This window comes from Pseudomyrmex gracilis, unplaced genomic scaffold (assembly GCF_002006095.1).
Source record: "Pseudomyrmex gracilis isolate BER0280 unplaced genomic scaffold, ASM200609v1 scaffold_68, whole genome shotgun sequence".
In the NCBI taxonomy this organism is placed as follows: Eukaryota; Metazoa; Arthropoda; class Insecta; order Hymenoptera; family Formicidae; genus Pseudomyrmex; species Pseudomyrmex gracilis.
The window spans coordinates 711,156-734,556 of NW_018020652.1; the positions used below are offsets into that span (position 1 = coordinate 711,156).

General features: G+C 33.7%; 4 protein-coding genes across 8 annotated transcripts; 2 read left to right on the forward strand and 2 right to left on the reverse strand.

Annotated features, from left to right (window-relative positions):
- Positions 1 to 587: 587 nt before the first annotated feature.
- LOC109854509 (serine/arginine-rich splicing factor 1A) lies at positions 588 to 6,070 on the forward strand. Its single transcript, XM_020427663.1, has 3 exons — positions 588 to 1,012; positions 1,264 to 1,648; positions 1,808 to 6,070. Exons 1-3 carry the CDS (start codon positions 843 to 845, stop codon positions 1,988 to 1,990), a joined length of 738 nt encoding a protein of 245 aa, XP_020283252.1. The 5' UTR covers positions 588 to 842; the 3' UTR covers positions 1,991 to 6,070.
- A 1,156-nt stretch (positions 6,071 to 7,226) lies between these two features.
- LOC109854507 (farnesol dehydrogenase-like) lies at positions 7,227 to 8,936 on the reverse strand. The gene is made up of 4 exons (XM_020427661.1): positions 8,705 to 8,936; positions 8,058 to 8,322; positions 7,790 to 7,965; positions 7,227 to 7,512 (listed from the first exon to the last, which is right to left on the reverse strand). Exons 1-4 carry the CDS (start codon positions 8,834 to 8,836, stop codon positions 7,342 to 7,344), a joined length of 744 nt encoding a protein of 247 aa, XP_020283250.1. The 5' UTR covers positions 8,837 to 8,936; the 3' UTR covers positions 7,227 to 7,341.
- Positions 8,937 to 10,726: 1,790 nt separating this feature from the next.
- LOC109854508 (farnesol dehydrogenase-like) lies at positions 10,727 to 12,420 on the reverse strand. Its single transcript, XM_020427662.1, has 5 exons — positions 12,217 to 12,420; positions 11,678 to 11,890; positions 11,209 to 11,462; positions 10,933 to 11,079; positions 10,727 to 10,848 (listed from the first exon to the last, which is right to left on the reverse strand). The coding sequence occupies exons 1-5, from the start codon at positions 12,302 to 12,304 to the stop codon at positions 10,807 to 10,809; spliced, it is 744 nt and encodes a 247-aa protein (XP_020283251.1). The 5' UTR covers positions 12,305 to 12,420; the 3' UTR covers positions 10,727 to 10,806.
- Positions 12,421 to 12,765: 345 nt separating this feature from the next.
- On the forward strand, positions 12,766 to 20,611 carry LOC109854506 (fatty acyl-CoA reductase 1-like). 5 transcript variants are annotated; one of them, XM_020427656.1, is made up of 8 exons: positions 16,011 to 16,593; positions 17,143 to 17,600; positions 17,698 to 17,846; positions 17,950 to 18,252; positions 18,345 to 18,593; positions 18,711 to 18,890; positions 19,032 to 19,118; positions 19,537 to 20,611. In XM_020427656.1, exons 2-8 carry the CDS (start codon positions 17,148 to 17,150, stop codon positions 19,613 to 19,615), a joined length of 1,500 nt encoding a protein of 499 aa, XP_020283245.1. In that variant the 5' UTR covers positions 16,011 to 16,593; positions 17,143 to 17,147; the 3' UTR covers positions 19,616 to 20,611. The 5 variants fall into 5 exon arrangements, with proteins under 5 accessions (XP_020283246.1, XP_020283247.1, XP_020283245.1 ...); XM_020427657.1 differs by lacking the exons at positions 16,011 to 16,593; positions 17,143 to 17,600 and adding an exon at positions 12,766 to 13,503; XM_020427658.1 differs by lacking the exons at positions 17,143 to 17,600; positions 17,698 to 17,846; positions 17,950 to 18,252; ... (2 more) ...; positions 19,032 to 19,118; positions 19,537 to 20,611 and adding exons at positions 12,823 to 13,503; positions 13,601 to 13,749; positions 13,877 to 14,179; ... (1 more) ...; positions 14,662 to 14,841; positions 14,983 to 15,063 and having other exon boundaries at positions 15,885 to 16,019.
- Positions 20,612 to 23,401: the final 2,790 nt, after the last annotated feature.

Here is a 23,401-nt window from a genome sequence, read left to right on the forward strand (position 1 = left end):
TTAAGAGCCGTCTACAATGGAGAGTTGTAGGCCATAACAGTAAGAAATTGACAAATCACAATCGATTATTCTTCTGTACTTTGTCTGTGATTGGTCAATTTCTTACTATTACGACCTACAACTCTCCATTGTAGACGGCTCTTTATGCGGGCAATAACTGTTAACTTATGCCGGAACTGGTAGAGTTTAACTATAGGATTCCAATACAAAATTTCCAAATGCGTATAAACAGAAGTATTGGAATCCTATAGTTAAACTCTACCGGTTCCGGCATAAGTTAACAGTTATTGCCTGCATAAACCAGGCCTAAGTCTGCCGAACAATGGGTGCGTTCAGACAACTCAACAGTTGCACAACGGTTGAGAGATAATCACTTCTGATTGGATCGTACTTTTGGAACCGTCGCAGATTTTGAAGAATAGTCTTATCGTTAAGTGATGATCTCTCAACCGTTGAGTTGTCCGAACGCACCCAATGGTCATTCTTTCTGTCGTCTCTAATACTTGAAGCAACTCTCTGATTGGTCAAACACTGCGCATCTCGGGAATCACCAAATGCGCCATGAAAACTGGCACTTATGGCCAGTTCTTGTGCTTACAGATATCGGACCTCGGTTCCGGACCTTGATCCCTCTATTTCTACTGATCAACCCGTCGTGTTGGATCGCGGTCACCGGTAATCTCCATTTTGTATGTTTCGTGTTTCATCAGTGTTTAGACTTAGGCCCATTAGACGCTACGAGATAATAGCGGGCATTAGTCGTTGCGCGTAAAAAATTAATCTACGGTACTTTTGTTTGTCCCGTTACTTCGTAACTCCTTATCATATCTGAAAAACGAAACATGTCGCATGGAGGGAGAAATGAGTGTAGAATATACGTAGGAAATTTGCCGCCGGATATCCGCACCAAAGACATTCAAGACTTGTTTTACAAATTTGGCAAAGTCACATTTGTCGATCTGAAAAATCGCCGGGGTCCACCATTTGCTTTTGTCGAATTTGACGATCCAAGGTAAGGATTTTTGTGTTCAATTTGAACGTTGCACTTGTGATTGTTTAACGCGTACGCATATTATCATTTGTTATTCATTATGCAAGGTAATGAATTTGTATTTGTTTTGCATCAAGATTTGTATTCAAGTAAGAAACATTATACTGACGCTTATGTAACACTTCTTTGTTGCTTGATGTGATGTCTTGAAAAAGATGTCAGAATTTATTTTATTCAAAATAACTTTTATTTTTTTTTTTGTTGTTTTTCAGAGATGCAGAAGATGCGGTACACGCCAGAGATGGTTACGACTATGACGGTTATAGATTAAGAGTTGAATTTCCACGAGGAGGTGGACCAAGTAACAATTTTCGTGGTGGACGTGGTGCCGGAGACAGTGGCAGAGGTGGTCGTGGTGAAATGAGCAATTCCCGTGGCCGTGGTCCTCCTGCACGACGATCTCAATACAGAGTATTGGTAACTGGCCTGCCACCGTCAGGAAGTTGGCAAGATCTTAAAGATCACATGCGCGAAGCTGGTGATGTATGCTTCGCTGATGTTTATAAAGATGGAACCGGAGTGGTTGAATTTTTAAGACATGACGACATGAAGTATGCTGTGAAGAAATTAGATGATTCAAGATTTAGATCACACGAGGTAGGATGTTTTAATATATAATATATTTATCTTATAAATAGGACTGCACAGCTTGAATCTGGAGAACATTTTTGTTGATTTGATTACCCAGATCATTTACTCAAATAACCGTGATCCCGTTTCAACAAGAATTATTTTAATTTTATGTTTACTGTTTAGGGTGAAGTTGCCTACATCCGAGTAAAGGAAGATCATAGTGACAGAGGACGCAGTGAAGATAGAGAAAGAGGTCGTAGTCGGTCACGAAGTTATAGCCCTCGTCGACGTGGCTCCCCTACTTATTCGCCTTTGAGACGTTACTCGCGATCCCGATCTCGCTCCAGATCTCGTTCATACGACTAGTGTGTACGTATGTCTCACATGATAATATAAGTACCAGATTTTACCGATTTTTCTTCCTTGCGAAGTTTGTTTCTTACCTAAACTTGAAATGAAACCTCCAAAAAACAAAACAAAAAAAAAACCAGCACAGACAATATTTTGTAAAAAGAAATTTAATATTAATTATATTAATTTCTCTTGTCATTACAAAATAACGTTTATTAACGTTGATTATATAATTGTATTTAGTGTATAATTCGAGCACGATTCATTTCATACGTAGTATATACGTCTTCTGTTGAATTTCTTATTTTTCTCTGAAGTAAATACATATTCAATACGAGCAGTTATTTCATTTTTTTTAAGTCACTGTAATAAAATCTTGGTGACGCTAGGCTTAAAGTTGTTGACTTCAGACAGTTTATATATTTTATTACCTTCGCAAAAAAAAAAAAACAAAACAAAAAAAATGAAATCGTGCTCATGATTCACATATAACTGTTTAATATCCAAAAATTCATGAGAACTAAATCTAAAAAATACATTCCTTCATATTTGCCAATTTATTTTGTCATCACTGCTATCTGTGAAATGTGTGTGTAACAATTTTGAAGTATTATTGCTGAAGGCTCTCAAAAACGCATCAATTCGAAAATTCAAACTTGTGCTTATTATTAATTTATATTTTGGCTTTGTGCTTGACATAAGACCTAGTGGTGTCACTGTGATACATCTATTGCAAATAGAGTTTGAATTGACAATAACTCATTCACCATATTTGCTAATGTACACGATTATTCCTAACAATCAGAGAGATCTATTTGCCAGTTGACATTTTAAAGCCTAAACAAAGTCTCTTTTCTTAATATTTTATAACAATTATTATATGTCATGCACATTTACAGTACTTCACACTAACATATTTGCATAACAAGATAACGAGAGCAGATAGTTTCTTTGAATAATAAACGGAGATGTGTGGAGAAATAAAAAAAAAACCAATTATGTGGGGGTAAAACTTGTACTGAATGTACTAACATTTACATGAAATAAGTGCTTACATTACATACACTTATCTGATGCTTTTTGTCATAAACTCGTCACACTGCTTATATATGATATAATATATACATAGTATTGTACAAAATACTATTTATTTTGTATACTGCCAAACTGACACCGATGTTCAACTTGAATATACATAACTACTCTTACTAACATATATATATGCATATGTATGTGCAGTGTATATATAAAAAAAAAAAAATTAACAAATTATACAATTTTTAACTTTTGTGTGTATGTATAAATACCTCAAGATTGTTTACACAACTCAACGCGCGCTTTTGTTTGATTTATTCGTTTAATTCAATATGTAATTCTAAACCGAATAAAACGTAGTGATGACAATATCTCATATCACTAAAATATATATAAGCGTGACACACTTTATACATTAATTGTATTTTATATATTATAATAAGCGCAGCAAAATTTTTTTGCTTGATAATAAGATACAATTAGAATAACAACGTTTCGTTAATCATTCTCCAAGTTCGCAGAATGATATATTTGTCTTTCGAGATATAAAATGTAAATTCATTTATAAAATTTAACACTTCTCAGTGTGAAACTGCAACACGATATCTGTTACGAAAAAATAAATCTGGATGGATTGCTATCGCATCCGGATTGAAATAAATAGGAAATAACGTCTGAAAAAATTTGACGACATTCACAAACTAATCATTAATTGATACATCATCTCTTGCATTTTCTGTGTTTATGTTTTCCTTTCTCACGTATTTGCAAAAAAAAAAATTGATATAATACAACAAGTAGAGATAACTTAAACTTTTCTCGTAAATTTCTAGAAGTCATTACAATTTTCTAGAGGTTATTGAAAGGGAAACATTTGATACCATGTATTTTAAACGATGCTATTGTGTGCAAATTAATCCTGTGAACTGTTTCTTATACCGATCTTTCACGGTCAATCATACTGTCAGTATGAACAAGTATATTTGTTGATAGCGAAAAAATTATTTACCAATCAAACAAAAGTTTTTTTGTTACGTTTTACAAAAAATTTATTTGCAACTTTTGTACACAACAATCTTTAATAATATTCGGTATCAACTAATATTTCTGAATGATACCGACAGTATTATCGACACAATCGTGTAAGATTCGTATAAGCATTTCGTGCATTTGTGCAAATGTCTGTTCGTGAATGAAAAAAAAAAAACTATTTTACAAAATCTAGACACGCAGTCTACTCACATGTTCTCTAACGTGCGTCACAGGAATAAAATTTGCATAAAAAATATCTTGTATACGTATAGCATCGACTTGTATCATATAAGAGACTAATGTATTTTTTCTTCTTTTGTATATTGGATTGGATATAACACAATGAGTGAAAAAAAAACTGAAATCAACACGATCTTACTTCTTGGATGGATATAATACACATTCACTTGGCGTTTGGATGAGATGGATTGCGTTGATCAGACGGATTTTCGTTGAGACGGAGAGGATAAATTAAAAAAAAAAAAAAAAAAGGATTAAAAAAGGATAAGGATTAAAAGATATAAAAAAAAAAAAACGTGAAAATAGCGGGATATATGGGATACTTTCAAGAGGAAATTCAGGATATCGGATATACATTTCTCAGCATTTGTGGATATTCAAGAATCCTCAATTATAGCAGGATTTACTCCAGATCAGGAAATGTTGGCAAGTCCATTACGAGGAGGCAAACTATTTTTTTTGTTTTGATAGTAGAATACTAGACTCGAAGCGCTTCTAAACGCTGTTTTTTCAAATGAGAAACATAACGGAAGTGGAACTTTCTCATTATATGTCGCGTGGATATTTCTATCTGGATCTCCATTAAGGTGCTTCGGATACATATATATACATATATATATATATGTACATAAGTAATATTATTTTCGCGTGATCACATTATCATTATTATTTATAGTCGGAATAGTCAAACCAGTAATGGATTGTCAACTGTGCAGATTTTTGATCGGGAGCATTTTTGTTTATAGTATATAGTTTCTTGAACTCGTAGTGAAGATTTTTATAATTTATTTTTCGGATCGCTTGGCGGAGAAAACGAAATGTCCGCGTGTTGTTTTATCCACTCTTTGAGTACAACGAATGACGTCGATATTAGAATCGACTGGTAATATAAATAATCGTTACGTAAAAAAAACAAAAACAAAAGTATTTTAGTGTTAATCGGAAAAAGGGATGAAAGAGTGTAATTCTCTTCGAAGAACTATCGCGCGCGATACACAATCGTTTCGATAAGATCGGTGACTCAAAAAACGTCGTAAAAAAAAAAAAAAAAAACAAAGTTTCGTCGAGTGCATCTTTTCGTCGCGTTACGTGGTAAATCACACAGTGCGAAATCTTCGGCGTTCGTTCGTCATAAACAAGAGGATGGTACGTTTGAATAAACCGTCATTTTTGACGAGGGAACTGTGACTTCATAGCTTCTTTTAGAGGAGTACAACGGACAGGATTCTGGATATATTTGGATTAGGATGCCTTTGGACAGGATTCGAAAAAAAAAAAAAAAAAGGGGATAAATTAGTAATATGCACGGACGGATCTCTCTCTCTCTCTCTCTCTATTTTTGGATACGGATACTAATTGCCTGCGTTGGACCGTATCGTATAATCAGCGGATCGTGTCGAACGGATCGGATCGTTTAAGTGAAACAATTACGCAATATGGAAGGATGGATGGATGGATGGATTTGGAAAAAAAAAAAAAAAAAAAAAAAACGTGATATCGTTCGCGCTTCATAGGGGAATTCTCGCCTAGGTCGGATACAGATGTTTGGATTACTCGTGGGATTTCGCGTGAGAGATCAGTCGGATACAAGATAGTCGGATTTCTCTGAAGGGAGAAAAACGGAGATAAGATGATGATGATGATGGCTCGTAAGGTATTTGCAAACAGTTTCTATCTGAAAAATTTATACTATATCGATCTTTATTTCTGCATGTTCTCTTTTTTTGGAGATATATATACTTACGTGTTACATCTCATTTTTTGTCACCAAAAAAAAAAAAAAAAAAACAAGGCAAATGCAATTTTTTTATTAGTAACACGCAATACAAAACCCTCCTCGGAAGTCTTTTTTAAGATGTGTTTGCATTAATAAATCGATCTTCCTGTGTTCAGCTTCATTCACAACTTGTTTTGTTATGAAATCTGTTGTGTATATAACACAAGACACAGGTTTCGTAATTAATCGATAACGATTCTTGCTTTTTTTTCTGTTCGATTAACAACAATTAGACATCCAAATATTTTTACGTACCTTATGTTATTTCTTTTTAACTTGTTCACACTTTCTTCTATAGTTAAATTGTTACACAAATGGTGTATATAACCGTTATATGAGAAAAACATGAATAGCAACGAATCTTGAAAACGTTCTTGAATAGTGTGTATTTATCCACAGACACCCAAATACCGTGATTGTCAATAAAATGATAGTGACAATCGCGTTTTTTTTGTTTAAAAAAAAAATTTATTGTAACACAAATTTCATTACGTATCAATTTTATTATAGACGTATATTTATTACATACCAATTTTATCATGTGCTAGTTTTTATTTGTTATTCAGTGCATTGTACATACTTGAGTGCTGCGTTAAGCAAAATTTATATATCTCCTCACAACTATAGGCACTAAGTAACACACGGATTGCTTCACATTTTAATTCAAATAGGATTGTTCTAACATATATATATTTGCTTTTTTTTCTTTTTTTTTTGCACAATCCTTTTCATAGAATATCAGAGATTTGTGAGATTATTGAACTAATAAACGGGATGAGAGAAATAAATACGTACAAATGTAAAAAAAACTTGACGAGTTTATTTTATGCTACTATTCTCCAGTCATCGTCCATGAAATGTATTCACGAGTCCAATTCTCCAGTTTTGATGTGTAGAATAAGAATTATTATTATTACAATCATTTATTCTCAGGTAAGTAAATGTAAAGAAACTTAAAGTTTTATATTGGTGTTGTTGTTGTTGTTGTTGTTGTTGTTGTTGTTGTTGTTGTTGTTATTATTATTATTATTATTATTATTATTTTATTTATTTTTTTATTTATTTTTTTATTAGTGAGTCAAAGTATGCGATATTGTTAAAATACAAATACGATTCCTTCTCTTTGCCAATTTGAAATTGACAAAAGAAATCAACAAATCGATGCCGTTATTTTGTAAATGCTATTTATTTCGATCAATTATAACAGATCTGCAAAACTTGTGTTTTTCAAATACCACTTATATTCATCAAAGACAACGATTTCGTTCGGTTTTGTTGGCTTTTACATCTCTCGAATGGGAGTGATAATAAGTTCTTTGATAAGCACGTTCTCCGGAGTTTGCAACGCGAACAGAATAGCGTCTGCGACGTCCTTGGGCTTCAAAGCCAATCGTGGATTTTCCGTCAACCACTGCTGGGTCATCTCGCTCTCCACCAAGCCGGGACTGATATTCTAGTCGGCACAAACAAAAAACAATTTTTATACAAATGGATAAAGAAACAATTTTACGACGATATTTTTGTTTTGTTGTATTAGGAGAGAGCACAGTAAGCTAAAGTATATACAGTATTAATATTAATATTTTTGTACTGAAACAATATTTCTGTTTCACATCGAGTTTTTTGAAAGAAAAAAACAAAAATCACTTTGTAACATTACCACCGTATAAAACTAAAAAAAAAAAAAAAAATACTTATCCTTTTATTTTTATGTAACCCGAAGTACTTACAATTACTTTGATGTTGGATTCATTCTGCGCCAGTTCCAAACGAAGACATTCGGTCAGTGTAGCTAATGCGGACTTGCTGCTCGCGTATGCCGGAGAAAGTGGACGGTCGGAAGCGAGAGGTAGGCCTTTCCAGGTGATGGCGTCGTTGATGTTAATAATGGCGCCATTATCTAATCCTAGAGTTTATTTTATTCGTCACGTAAAAAAAAAAAAACCCACATTAAATATAAAAATCATTTTGATTCGGTTTTTAGAAAAGAAAAATTACCCTTGTTCTTCATCATCTGTAAAATTCCTTTGGTAATACACGTCAAGCCGAGCACATTGATGTCGAGAGTCTTCTTGAGTTCTTCTATGCCACCAGTGATACTGGACGAGTCCAAACTTATGCCGGCGTTGTTTATTAAGATGTCCACGGCTCCCAGATTCTTCCCAATCCATTCCAATGCGCTTTCGTTCTCGTTCTGAAGACTCAAATCGCACTGAAGAGGATAAAACTTGCCGGATTTACCCTTCAGTTCTTCCGCGAGCAACTGTGAAAATTCAAATCTTTTAGCAACGTGTTGTTGTTGAGATTAATTTGATTATAAAAGAAATATATTTGATTAATTATTTAATTCTAATTTATGCTCATTGTGTTCGAAGCTAACATACGAGTTTGAATAATTTTTATTGCACATTTGGCAACGTATTTTCAAACTCACAATGTGGTTTGTATTAATAATTTAATCATTTTATAATATTTGTACTTTAAATATATAAATATTGAAAGTACAAATTAAATATTTGTACGACGCGCGCAGACTATAAAAAATTTTTTAAATAATTAGCCTTTGTTATAATAATTTTTCTTATTTTTATTTTTTTTAACTCTAAATGGAGACTTTTCTGTTGTTAACGACGTAAAAAACGTACCTTCAGCTTGTTCAAATCCTGATCAAGTCCGATTACTTTGAGTCCCTTCGATACCAATTCCTCGGTGATTGCCTTGCCGATTCCGGCGCTGGCACCGGTGATGAGTGCGATTTTGTTCGTCAGCGGATTCATGTTCAAGTTTTTTTTTTTTCGCGTAGCGAACTTTTCAACGTCACGAAGAGAATTTTATAAATGCTTTTACTGCTTGCTGTCGCAGGAAGCGTCTACATGCCGATCCACACGCTCGGACACCTTTTTATACTCGTGCTGAAAAATCTGGCCCTTGATTACGGAGGTCGCCGTAATCTACGGCTGTTTGTAGATAGTTTATTGTTTTCTACACGTTTTCTGGATGATGTATTCCCGCGCGGATATTGCACACTATATTTTATTACGCTTGTTTTTCGGCACGTAAATCTTTGCGAAGGGTGATTATATCCCTCCCATTCATTAAGACTGGCGTGTGCGCGCAGATAATTCGTATCGTCGTCTCGATATCGGCAATGAAACGAATTCGCGAACATTAATTATCGCGGAAACAAAACGGTACATGTATATGATTACGAATATCGTAATGAACGTTGAATTGTTAAAACAGAGAGATAACGTGTTCGCTGACAGTTAACAAAACAATTATCAAGCTGGTGTTATATTCTTCAAGATGCAAAAAAAAAAAATAAAACAACGAGAGGGATGCTGACGAAAATTCGCGCGAATGTTTCCGAAGAAGAGGACGCGACCGCAAAAGACGAAAACATATTTTGATAGATTTGCCGAGTGTATTGCATCAGACTCTCTGCGGAGTGCAAACAATCTCTCAGCAAGACCAACGACTCTCTTGGCTCGTTCGCGTGATTGCGTACAAAAACGATTTTTTTTTTCGGCATCGATTCGATCGCGCGGCTTCTGTGAAATTTCGTTCTCTGTTTGACGGTCGACGAGTTTTGCGTTCGCCGACTGACAAAAATTCGCAAGCAATATCGTCGAAAGTTTTACAAGAGTTCTTGTAACAAGTATGGCGTCCTAGAAGCTAAGTAATTCGAAATTTTTGATCAGAGATCCCACAGGTAAATAAATAAAGATTTCATAAACTTTACTTTTGTGTAGATAAATAAATTTATTATTTTCCCGTAGAAAGCACAAAATTGCGCACAGGTTTTACATTTATTGTACATATGTGTGTGTTTATACATATCCCTAATAGGCACATTTGTGAAAATATTGCACAAAAATGGCATTATGAATGGCGACGATTTTGCAATGATTGCACTAAGATGATTCGCCATAACGCAACAGTTTTGTCGAAATAAAATTTTGTAATAAATATTTGTCAAAAATTGCGAAAAAGTCGTTATGCATTTCCACAATATATACCTTCAATAGGCAAATTGTGAAAATATTGCACAAATATGACATCATGAGTTACGACGATTTCTTGCATTTCTTACCCGAGTCGAAATTTAGCGTCTACATTGAACCTCAATTTTTGAAAAAAGGAAATTTCGGACTTATAGCAGCGTCAAAGTAGCATCTACTTTTTTTCTTACTTCTACTTTGAGCCTATCAGAGCCTATTTTGAGCCTATCAGAGAGCCTGCAATGCGCAGATTGATCTGAGAATTGAACCCTACTTTAAAACTTTAGCAGGAAAAAAGGAAATTTCGGACGTATAGCAGCGTCAAAGTAGGATCTACTTTCTCTCTTACTCTTACATAAAAAAAGAAAAATTGAGGCTCAATGTAGACGCTAAATTTCGACTCGGGTTTATATGCAATCATATTTCTACATATTTGAAACATCACATAGCTGAATTTCTTTTCTCAATTATTGAACAATTTCTTTGTGAAATTAATTTTGCAACTATACCGCTACGATGATTCGCCATATCGTTATTCTTTTGCCGAAATAGTATTTGGAAAGTAAGTGTTGCAAACAATGACAAATATTTTATAAAAAGATCAATGTTTCTCCATCTGTTTCCTAAAATATATCTGTATAATTTGCAAATTACAATTTTAGTGCAAGATTTCGTCACATAATTTTGTAAATGTTTTCCTATCATGGATGTAATATACATGTATACGATTTGTTGTAAAAACTCGATTACCATGATTCATCCAGAGGTCTCAGTACCACGTCCTGTATCTGTAGCAAGAAGACGATTTTGATAGCTAATTTGTTTTCGAGTTTTATTATAGAATGAAGAGATATTTTTCAAGATGTGTATACCAAAACGTGAGGAGGATTCGACAGTATATAAATCGCCGCTGCCGCAACGTCGTCCGGATTCAAAGTCGGCATCGCCATCATCGCTTCCGCGGAGAAAATGCTGTAGGAAGCCATAAATTCCGTCGCAACCAATCCGGGACTGATGCTCTGTGTATAACGTGAAAAAGTGTGAGTAAACCTAATATTTGACGTATAATATCTTCTTGAAAATCGTATTTGTTGTAATCAAACATTTATAATAACTGCATCGTTTTTTGATATTCCATATGTTTTTACCGAGACGCGTATACGTGTGCCTGCGAGCTCGTGACGCAAATTCTGAGCAAGCCCGGTAACGGCGCGTTTTGACGCCGGATACACGCTGATTCCCGGAACAAAAGGCAGCCGTTCTCCGGCCAAACTATTCACGTGGATCACAACGGCATCGTCGGCCGTCGTTTCACGCATCATACGAACGGCTTCGCGTGTACACAGACAGAGACCGAGGACATTCACGTCGAAAACACATCGCCAATCTTCCAAAGTACCGTCTGTGTGTTTGAAAAAAAATTCACTTACTTTTTTTTTTTAGAAAACCTGAAAATCTTTAGATAAATGCTTTTATATAATATTTCTAAAAATATTTCTAAAAAATACTTATTCATTAGTTAGAGACAAAATCATAATGTATGTTAAAAAGACGAAGATAAAATTCTCTAGTCGTCGCGTTAATTTTCAAGTTGTTTTTCTTTTTTTTTTTTTTTACCAATGAGCGAAGATTCCTTAGTGATACCAGCGCTATTCACGAGAACGCTTACTGATCCAAGAGTGTCCTTTACCCACGCGAAAGCCGCTATTACGCTATCCTCTTTAGTCACGTCGCATTCCACAGCGTGGAGCTTTCCCGAGGAATCTTCCAAACTATCAGCGATTTCTTTTATTCTCTCCACCCTCCTCGCAAAGCCTGCCACTATCATACCTGATGAAATGTGCACAAAATCGTAGGTTTTAAAATATAGAAATATTTTTCAATACAGATTAATTCTATTCTTTCTCTCTCTCACTTTTTCTATCTCATATTGGATAATTCTCGACGCATCTCTAATCTTGTTTTCTTGTGTTATGAAGATGATAATAATTTCTTTCGAATAACAACATTTATCTTATGCCGCAAGTACAGATAAACGCTCGAGATTGCAACATCAAATTTCACGTTACATCATTGAATTGAATCAATTCTTGTTTATCCCGCACGTGACAATTCCATGTGATATGTATTATGTATAATATCAATCTCTTCCTCACCTTGTTTAACGAGAATTCGTGCAATTGCGGCGCCAATTCCGGCGCTGGCTCCAGTAACAACAGCTACTTTTCCAGCCCATCGCTCCATCCTCGTACAACGAGAGTTCTGACACGACTGTGTACTCTCTGTAATTAGATTTGTCTTACGTGCTTTCGATATATTAATACGTAAAAACGAATAGACGTGTGTTATTACGTAGAACGTGTGCGATATCTGATATTCCTCACGACCAACCACTCCCTGACCTCGATATGAGATATTGTTTATTAGATTAAGTTACAATTTATTAGAGTATATTACAATCTTACTTCTGATCAAATAAATGTTTTTGTCTCTTTTTCTTTGTTATAAATCTTGCATAATCTTGACTGACGTTTAAAAGTGCGATTCTTTCACCTCGCCAAGTTCTGTTTGCCCATGCATCTACATACAATGGTATTCTTATGTCGATTTATCCATACTGAATAAAAGCCAATGTCTATCTTACATGTGAACTTATATATATACCGCATTCATTAGTTAGCATATTAAAAAATGTACTTCCTGTGAACTTTGTTCAGCATTGCGCGACACCGACTACCTTACACATCATTTTCTATATAACAAACTCACACTTCCCCTCACTTACGTGTTAAACTTTTGTGAAGAACCACCAAGTGCTGTGATGTTTTGTTCTTGAACACCGTAGATAAAATATTAACTTTGTTGACGTTAAAAGTGCAGAGTTTTTCATTAATAATAAAACTTTACATTTCTCATTATTTTACTATTTCAACGCAAGGCACTTGATATTCTGTTTCTATTTTACAATCGGTTTGAATATTTTAGTTACTATGAGTGAAGACGCTACTACATTTATACCTACCTTTTACTCCCATCGAAGTATTTTGATTACTGGTGGCACAGGTTTCTTGGGTAAAGCATTGTGTGAAAAATTACTTAGATGTTGTCCGGATATTAAAGAAGTATTTCTGCTGATACGCTCAAAAAAAGGATTAACCATCAACGAAAGGCTAAAAAAAATGTTGAATAACAAGATTTTTGACTTATTACGAAGCGAGCGGCCATCCAGTTTTGATAAAATCATTCCTATAAGCGGAGACGTGAGTACTAAAGATTTAGGATTATTGCTGGAGGACAGGAAAATGTTAAGTGAAAAAGTGTCGATAATATTCCACGTTGCGGCTACCGTCCGTTTTGACGAGAGTCTCAAAGATGCAATCTTCAACAACTTACGGTCAACGCGTGACGTTTGTATTTTTGCCAAATCTATGAAAAATATAGTGGTAAGATATTGTTTTGCAACTAGGTTTTTGTCAATACCTTTGTGTGCACATTTGACATAATCTAATGACGTTATGTTTAATTTTCTATAAAAAAAAGGCTCTGCTTCATGTGAGCTCGACATACACACAAAGCGATAAACCAATCGTAGACGACGTCTTGTATCCTTTGGAAGATGTTGACTGGAAACAGACGATCAAAATCGCTGAGACCGTCGACGATGAGATTCTAAAGATTTTTACAGCGAAGTAAGTTTTATACAGTTGCTCGTGCACACAAAACACATACGTTGGATTGTGCGCACGAGCAATTGTATAGAACTTACTATATTGCCATTGTCAAAATACGTTCACGCCTGTTCATTGATTTTTGCAGATATATTGGAACAATGGCAAATACTTATGTTTTTACAAAAAGACTAGCCGAGGAAGTGATAAATGATTTTTCCAAGTCACTGCCTTGCATTATTCTTAGACCATCTATAGTCGTACCATCAGTCAATGATCCTGTACCAGGCTGGATTGACAATTTTAACGGACCTATCGGCATGTTGATTGGTGGTGGTACTGGACTACTACGCGTAATTTATGCAGATTCTAGTATAACTTGCGACTTTATCCCAGTAGATATAGTGATTAAAGCAATGATAATCGTAGCTTGGAAACGCGGAATACAAAAGTACGTATGTGATAAAGACACTGTTTAGTATTTAACTTACTTGTTTCGATTAATGTAGAAAATTAAACTTCATACTATGTTTTACAAATCAGCATCTTCGAGAATAATAGTCTTCACATTTACAATTGCTCTGTAAACAACATGAAAACCATAAGTATCGGAAAGGTAATGCGCGCAGGATTTCGTGCCGTATATGATATTCCTTTTGAGCGAACACTTTGGAAACCACAGACGATTATAACAAATAGTGGATTGGTATATTACATATTGGTGTTAGTTTTACATATTGTTCCGGCATTATTAATAGATGCTGTGTTGAAAATATTACGTTTATGTCCGATGTAAGTTTTATTTTAAAATTCTGATAATTACACGCCAGATATTAAAAACTGTGCATTGTCACATTTGAAATTTGTGGTTGAAAGTGTTGAAGTGTGGTTGAAAGAATTGTAAGTGTAACGTATATACTATGATTTATGTAGGTTACTGAAGTTGCAACGAAAGATATATATATCAAACCGTGCGGTGTCTTTTTTTCTAACTCACTTTTGGCAGTTTAATAACACAAATTTAATAAACATCTTTGAGAATCTGAGCGCTGCTAATGAAAAAGATTTTGGATATAAAAATAGTGTGAATTTTGACACAGAAGAATTTATCAGGTGCGTATTAAATCTCACACATGCGAATATGTATGTACTACGTGCGCAATTTTATCAGGAAAAGACTTGGTTAATCAATAAAATTTTTTCTGTGTTCAAGAAATCTAGAGATTAATAAGTAATTATAATTTTCTATTTTAGACGTGGCATTATCGGTTCTAAACTCTACTTGCTCAATGAAGACATGAATCGCTTAGAACAAGTCAGACGTTATCGTAAAAGGTAAGATTAAATAACTGAAAAGAGCTCTGTGAACTTGTCATCCTAAAAGGCAAATTGTGAAAATATTGCACAAATATGACATCATGAGTGACGACGATTTCTTGCATTTCTTCATATGCAATCATATTTGTACATATTTGAAACATTACATAGCTGAATTTTTTTTCTTAATTATTGGACAATTTCTTTGTGAAATTAATTTTGCAAATATGCTGCTATGATTCGCCATATCGTTATTCTTTTGCCGCAATAGTATTTGGAAAGTAATTTTGCAAACAACTACAAATATTTCAGAAAAGATCAATGTTTTTACATCTATTTCCTAAAATATATCTGTGTATAATTGCAAATTACAATTTTAGTGCAAGATTTTGTCACATATATTTGTAAATGGTTTCCTATCAAGGTCAGTCTTTTATTTTTATGTTTATTTTTTTATCAGTTTTGAGTGTTTTTTACAAATTTCTGTGTTCGTCTCTCGTTAAGAAACGATATTTTTGCGTAGAATACTTCAGATCATTCAACTAAAAAATTGCATATAACATGCTCGGATAGAAACGTTTTTCACATGATATTGCAAAGTTACGTGCGTACTTTGATCGGTCTTTGTGACGTTTGTAGCTAGCAGGAACATAACGGAACTGCTGACATTCAGTCATTTCATGAGCTGTATTGTCAGAAGCATGTTAATATTCGTGTTACAGAAACCAATGCCAAACGAGTTTGCTGCAAAAACTGCGTGATATTTGATACGACGTTATATATTATAAGTGATAAAAACGATAAACTTAATTAATGCATTGCCATTATTGATGTTTCAGAATGGACTGGCTTCATGAAAGTATCAAACTGTTGTTTGTGATTATGCTATGCTACATCTTGTATTCACGTGTATGATTGTACAATAGGTAAATTAAATTATAAATCAAGGAAGTGAGTTTTTTTATTTTTTGAGATAAGTAAATTTTACTTGATTAAAGTAAATGTTTAAATTAGTTTGTAATACTGGACAAATATATTGTAAGAATCACGTAAATCTGTGAGTATAAAACTTAGAAATAAGTTTTGCTGGTTAAAACAATACAAAAGTGACACGATATAACATAATATACTTTACAGAACGTTTCACTGACTTGTATTTCTTCAGTCACCAATATCGAACAAATAAACATTAACATATTTGTATATTTGTAGTACGAAATATTTTTAATACATGTTATAATTAATTTTTATAGAAATATTAGAAAAACATTTTTAAACACTTAAAGTTCTTATATATTAGAATACAAAGAAAAAACTTTCGGTTACTATCGGTTCAACTAGTGTCTTTTGAACATAAGACATTTACATGAATAAATACTGTATCATACTAGGTATTAAATTCTCTTCTAGAGGTTTTTTAGGATTTCTTTTTATCGCGCGACCGCTATAATATCTCTCAATAACAATGTTTACTTGTGTGATCGGCATCGATGACAAACTTCTAAACGTGGAAGTGTAGGCAGACAAATATACGGAAGAATTATGTGTGTGAGTATATGGTATTCTGATCTTCAAAAGAAAATCTTTCTTTTTTGATTTTGGATATATTGTTTTATAATTAAGCTATCAAAACGAGATTGCAACTTGCTTACTTCTCAAAGTTGTTTACTTATAGTCAAACGATTATAAAAAAAACGTTTTGTGTAATCGTTCATTCGTGCGCGATTTTCAAGAAACTATGTTTCTGAGCGTTTACCATTATCACGCTATTATACATCAAAATTCTGAATATTGAATATCTTACGAGTTTTAATCACAAACAGATATGCACATAAATCAATAATAAATGCAACACGTAAATGTAAAGTAAACTGCTCTTCGAACTTTTAGAATATTGCATATCATGAAAAAAGTTCGTCATTATTTCCTATCAATGAGCCGACTATTCAGTTTGATTCATTTACGTGCAACCCTTTGATGGAGAAGGACGTGCTTAGGTTTCGCAACATCACAATTTGTGAATTGTTGACTATCTACCTATTTGAAACTTCTCAGTATCTATCAGATACTAATTTAGAAACGTTTTAAATATTTTAGTTAATATGAGTGAAGACGCTAATACATCTATACTCACCTTTTACTCCCATCGAAGTGTGTTCATAACTGGTGGCACAGGTTTCCTGGGAAAAGCGTTATGTGAAAAATTACTGAGAAGTTGTCCAGATATTAAAGAAATATTTTTACTGATACGACCGAAAAAAGGACTAACCATCAACGATAGGTTAAAGAAAATGTTGAAGAACAAGCTTTTTGATTTATTACAACGCGAGCGGCCATCCAGTTTTGAGAAAATTATTCCGATAAGCGGTGACGTGAGTATCAAAGATTTAGGATTATTGCCAGAGGACAGGAAAATGTTAAGTGAAAAAGTCTCGATAATATTCCACGTAGCGGCTTCTGTCCGCTTTGACGAGAGTCTTAAACATGCGATTTTCACAAACTTACGGTCGACGCGTGACATTTGTATTCTGGCCCAAACTATGAAAAATATAGTAGTAAGATATTGTTTCGCAAGTACGTTTTTCTCAATAACGTTGTGTGCACACTCGACATATTTTAATCACGTTATGTTTACTTTTCTATACAAAAAAGGCTCTGCTTCATGTGAGCTCGACGTACACACAAAGCGATAAACCAATCGTGGACGAGGTCTTGTATCCTTTGGAGGATGTTGACTGGAAAAAGACGATCAAAATCGCTGAGACCGTCGACGATGAGATTCTAAAGATTTTTACAGCGAAGTAAGTTTTATACAGTTGCCCGCGCACACGAAACACATACGTTGTAGTGTGTATATATTGCCATTGTCAAAATACGTTCACGCCTGTACATAGATTTTTACAGATATATTGGAACAATGGCAAATACTTATGTCTTTACGAAAAGACTAGCCGAGCAAGTGATAAATGACTTTTCCGAATCATTGCCTTGCATTATCCTTAGACCATCTATTGTCGTACCATCAGTCAATGATCCTGTACCAGGCTGGAGTGACAATTTTAATGGACCTATCGGCATGTTGATTGGTGGTGGTACTGGACTACTACGCGTAATTTATGCAGATTCTAGTATAACTTGCGACTATATCCCAGTAGATTTAGTGATTAAAGCAATGATAATCGTAGCTTGGAAACGCGGAATACAAAAGTACGTATGTGATAAAGACACTGTTTAGTATTTAACTTACTTGTTTCGATCAATGTAGAAAATTAAACTTCATACTATGTTTTACAAATCAGCATCTCCGTGGATAATAGTCTTCAAATTTACAACTGCTCTACCCACAACATGAAAAGCATAAGTATCGGAAAGTTACTACGTGTATCATTTCGTGTTGTGTGTGATGTTCCTTTGGGGCGAACAATTTGGAAACCAGATACGATTTTGACAAATAGTGGTTTGTTATATTACATATTGGTGTTAGTATTACATATTGTTCCGGCATTATTAGTAGATGGGGTGTTGAAAATATTACGTTTACGTCCGATGTAAGTTTTATTTTAAAATCCTGATATTTACACGCCAGATATTCAAAAATGTGCAGTATCACATTTGAAATTTGTGGTATAAGTGAATGTGTAACGTATATACTATGATTTATGTAGGTTACTGAAGTTGCAACGACGGATATATATGTCAAACCGTGCGGTGTCTTATTTTGTAACTCACTTTTGGCAGTTTAATAACACAAATTTAATAAACATCTTCGAGAATCTGAGCGCTGCTAATGAAAAAGATTTTGGATATAAAAATAGTGTGAATTGTGACACAGAAGAATATATCAGGTGCGTGTTAAATCTCACACATGCGAATATGTATATACTACGTACGCAATTTTATCAGGAAAAGACTTGCTTGATCAATAAAATTTTTTCTGTGTTCAAGAAATCTAGAGATTAATAAGTAATTATTATTTTCTATTCTAGACGTGGCATTATCGGTGCAAAACTGTACTTGCTCATAGAAGACATGAGTCCTTTAGAACAAGCTAGAGTTTTACGTCATCGTAAAAGGTAAGATTCAGTAAAAAAAAAGCTTTACTCTGCAAACTTGCTACTTGTTGTTTTCAAGTGGAGAGTTTGTTCGCTCTCTGTGTGTATTGCATTGAGAAACAATATTAGTCTGTAGGACATTTCGATTAAAGTTGTAGGCAGCATTTTCTGACAGAAACGTTTTACATTAATTCGCGAAGTTATGTGCGCTATTTGATCGTTTGTGATGTTGTTAGGTACAACTTAGGTCATACCGTAAAAACGTTGTTGGCATTCAATAATAATCATGAGTTTTACCGCCAGCTCTTAGGAAGTTGTTTATTTTAGGTTTATACAAAAGCAAACAATTTTATTTTTGGAAGCTACTAATGATAAAACGTTACATAGTCTATGTGATATAAACGTAATAAGTTGTGCATTATCATTATTGATGTTTCAGGATGGACTGGCTCCATGAAATAATCAAGATATTGTTTGTGATTCTGCTATTGTATATTTTCTACTCATTTTTCTTGTAAAATACGTTATATTGTATATCAAGAATTATTTCTGTTTTCATGTTAAAATCAGTAATTTTCTTAAAGTTCACGAGCAAGATATACAAATCATTTTGTACAGTATACTTATACCCAGCTCTACAGCTTGTTTTAACTATTAAAATTTAAGTTGTTAACATATATTTCAATAACTTCAAATTTTGTTTAAGGGTTTACGACTTTTTTTTGTCGATTCATATTGTTTCGCAAGTAAATTTCTCTCAATAGCTTTTTGGACTTACTTGACAAAAGTCTAATGATATCATTTTGTTTGCTTCAGAACAACTTTATAGCAAGAGACTTTGCGTAATGTGAGCTCAGTGTACACACAAAGCAATCAGATCGTAGTGGACGAGATTATCTATTCTTCTTCCGGGGATGTAGAAAAAGTGTGAAGATTGGAGAAGGACTATCAAGATCGTTGACAATGAGACCATCGATGAAACAGTGGTAAAAATTTTTACAGCGAAGTTAGTGTTAGATTACAATTGCGCGTGCACATGGGAGACACATGATGTGTCGTCATATCTTGTTATTGTCAGAATACGGTTGCGCCTGTTTAGTGATTTTTGCAGATATGTAGGAACAATAGGAAACATTTATGTGATTACGAAACGTAGCTCGATCAAGTGATAAACGACTTGTCCGAGTCATTGTCTTTCATTATTTGTAGATTATTCATTAGTATCATCAATCCATGTTTCTGTAGCAAGCTGGAATGACTAGTTTACCTGACCTGTCGGCATGGTTCGTCGGCGGTTAACCGGAGTGATACATGTGGTTTACATAGATTGTAATGTAGTTTCCGAGTTTATATCCATAGATATATTATGAAACGAATAATTCGTGGAAACATGAATTGCAAAAGTACATACAAATGACTCTGATAGCCACCTGTCTACGTTTTTGCTGTCATGTTGCCGAAAACAAAACGCTTGAGTTTTTAGCAAATTTAAAACAAGGTGAGTCAGGTATTTGTTTTTGGTTTGACATGACACGTATTCAACATGTGTTGCCGACAACTTGCTGTGTATTTGCTGTCAACGGTTTATCACTAACATAAAGAGCAACATGACAACAAGTTGCCAACAACACGTGTCATAAATTTCAGCAAAATACAATATGTCGAAAACTGACAAATATATATTTACTGACACATCGCTTTGTGAAAGGGAAATTAATTAATCAATGAATCGCTCGTGAAATAGTCACAGTATCTCTTTATCATATTTACACACAATTTCCAACTTTATCATGGATGCTGTTTGCTCGCGTGGATTCTAATTTTAAATTACACTGAAGAAGGTCCAAATCTGTGACCGAAACGTCTGTTTATTTAATAAAGACTTATTCTCATACACGACCAGCTTGTATTTACTGCTCGCATCGGCCCTTGAACTCAATTTAGGAAATTAATTAATTCGAGATTTCACTCAAATTAATCTTTGGAGATGTGATTTAGTTCGCCGATCAACTGATTAACTTGATGAAAGGTACCGGGACCCGNAAAAAATCCTAAGATGATGGGTGGGGATTTGAACTTGAGACCTTCATATTTGCAACTCCCTGCACTCAGTCCGCGAGACCACTTGTTCCTTACTAAAATATAATTATTTTTGTCTACTTATTCTAAAAGATAGTCATTCGTTTTCGACATTTAATGGGCTACAAGATAGAATAAATATATGTCAACAATTTTTACCAACCATACGACAGAAGTACAGACATCGGTGTCTTGTTTTGTTGCCGTCATATTGCTCTTATGTTGCCGAAAACGAATGAAAAAGCAAAGAGTTTTCTATGAATAAAAGTCATTTTCTTGACAACGTAATGAGCAATAGTTGCTCTTCGTTTGCTCTGAATCTGCTGACACAAAATGTCTCAAATTTGCCTTCGTGTTGTCGATTACGTATGCCTATGCATCATATTTTCAGCAAATACACAGCAACTAGTTGAAAACTTCAGCTCAGCATTAAGTTACATCATTTTGCAAAACATGCTTGGCTATCAGGGGATATATGAAGTTTAGTAGACGTACTTCTTATTTGTGAAGATGGATTTTAGTAATAAAAACTTTTTTATAAAATTTATTTTATGACACTTTTTTCATTAATAAAGCCCAGCTTTAAAAGTAGGTATATGTTTACTACTGACTTTATATAGCATGTATAGACTTGTATTAATACACATTTCTACTACACGCTTATCATTTCTCTAATAGCTATATCTACAGGTACAAAATCAAATACTACGGTAAAGTCCATGTGAATCACGCGTAACATTCTAGTTTTGCAGCCAAGAGACGTTCCCATAAGTCCGTTGAAATTGTCACTTATCACTCCTGGTACAGGATTATTGATTGATGACGCGAGTATAGACGGTCTGAAATTAACGCGAGACACTGACTTGGAAAAGTCACTTATCACTTGTTTGGCTAGTTTTTGTGTTATCACATACATGTTTGCCATTGTTTCAATGTATCTGCAAAAGTCAATGAACAAGCGTAAACGTATTTTGATAATGGCAATATATACACGACACAATACGTGTATTTCGTGTGCACGCGCAATTGTAAGGTAGAACTTACTTTGCTGTAAAAATGTGTACCATGTTTTCATTGATGTTCTCATTGTCAACAATTTTGATAGTGCTTTTTCAATCTTGATAATCCTTTGACATCATCTAAAAAAAGAATAAAAAAACTTTTCTCATCACGGTCTTATCCCTTTGCGTGTGCGCAGAACTTACATTTAATAACGCTTTTTGCCATAAAGGTTTTATAAATTTTACGTAACACTTTTAGTAGACTTTTGTCAATAACTACATGTGATCATGTAGTTATTGAGAGAAATTTGCTTGCGAAACAATATAAATCGACAAACTACAATACTTATCTGTGAAGCTGACTATAAGTGTACTGTACGAAACATTTGGTTGACTTGTATTTTTTTAGTCGTCAGCATGAAATAAACAAATTAAATCGTAATGAAACAATATTCATATAATATTTCTTTAAGTATTCTGATAGAAAAACATTTAGAAAATTATGTGACGAAATTTTGCATTAAAATTGTAATTTGCAATTATATAGATATATTTTAGGAAACAGACGTAAAAACGTTGATCTTTTTATAAAATATTTGTAACTGTTTGCAAAAGTAATTTCCAAATACCATTTCGACAAAAGAATAACGATATGGCGAATTATCGTAGCAGTATATTTGCAAAATTAAATTCAAAAAGAAATTGTCCAATAATTGAGAAAAAAATTTCAGCTATGTTGTAAATATGTTGTTTAAAATATGTAGAAATATAATTGCATATGAATAAATCATGTAATGTATATACTTATGAAAATGCATGACGACTCTTTTTCAAAGTTTCTGTCTTAGTCTAAGAAACGTACTTCTCTATACCTTAGCTGTCAAAATGAACTCTTCACAAAAATATTTTAATTGTATGAAAAGATACAGAAAATAAAAATGAACATGTTCACGTTTGTTTGCATCATTTCGCTACTTCACTCGTTATTTACAAATTCCTATATCCTTTTTACAAATATCATTTTTCTATCCTTTTTACAAATATCTATATGCTTTAGTTTTTTTTACCCGGGAAAAAATGGATTAAATCTAAATAGATCTAATTTAAATCTAACAAGATAAAAAAAATGGAAAAAGAGATCTAATTACATCTAAGTAGATATAAAGTTGATCTAAACAGATATAAATAGATCTATGTAAATTTACACTTTATTTATCAGTATAT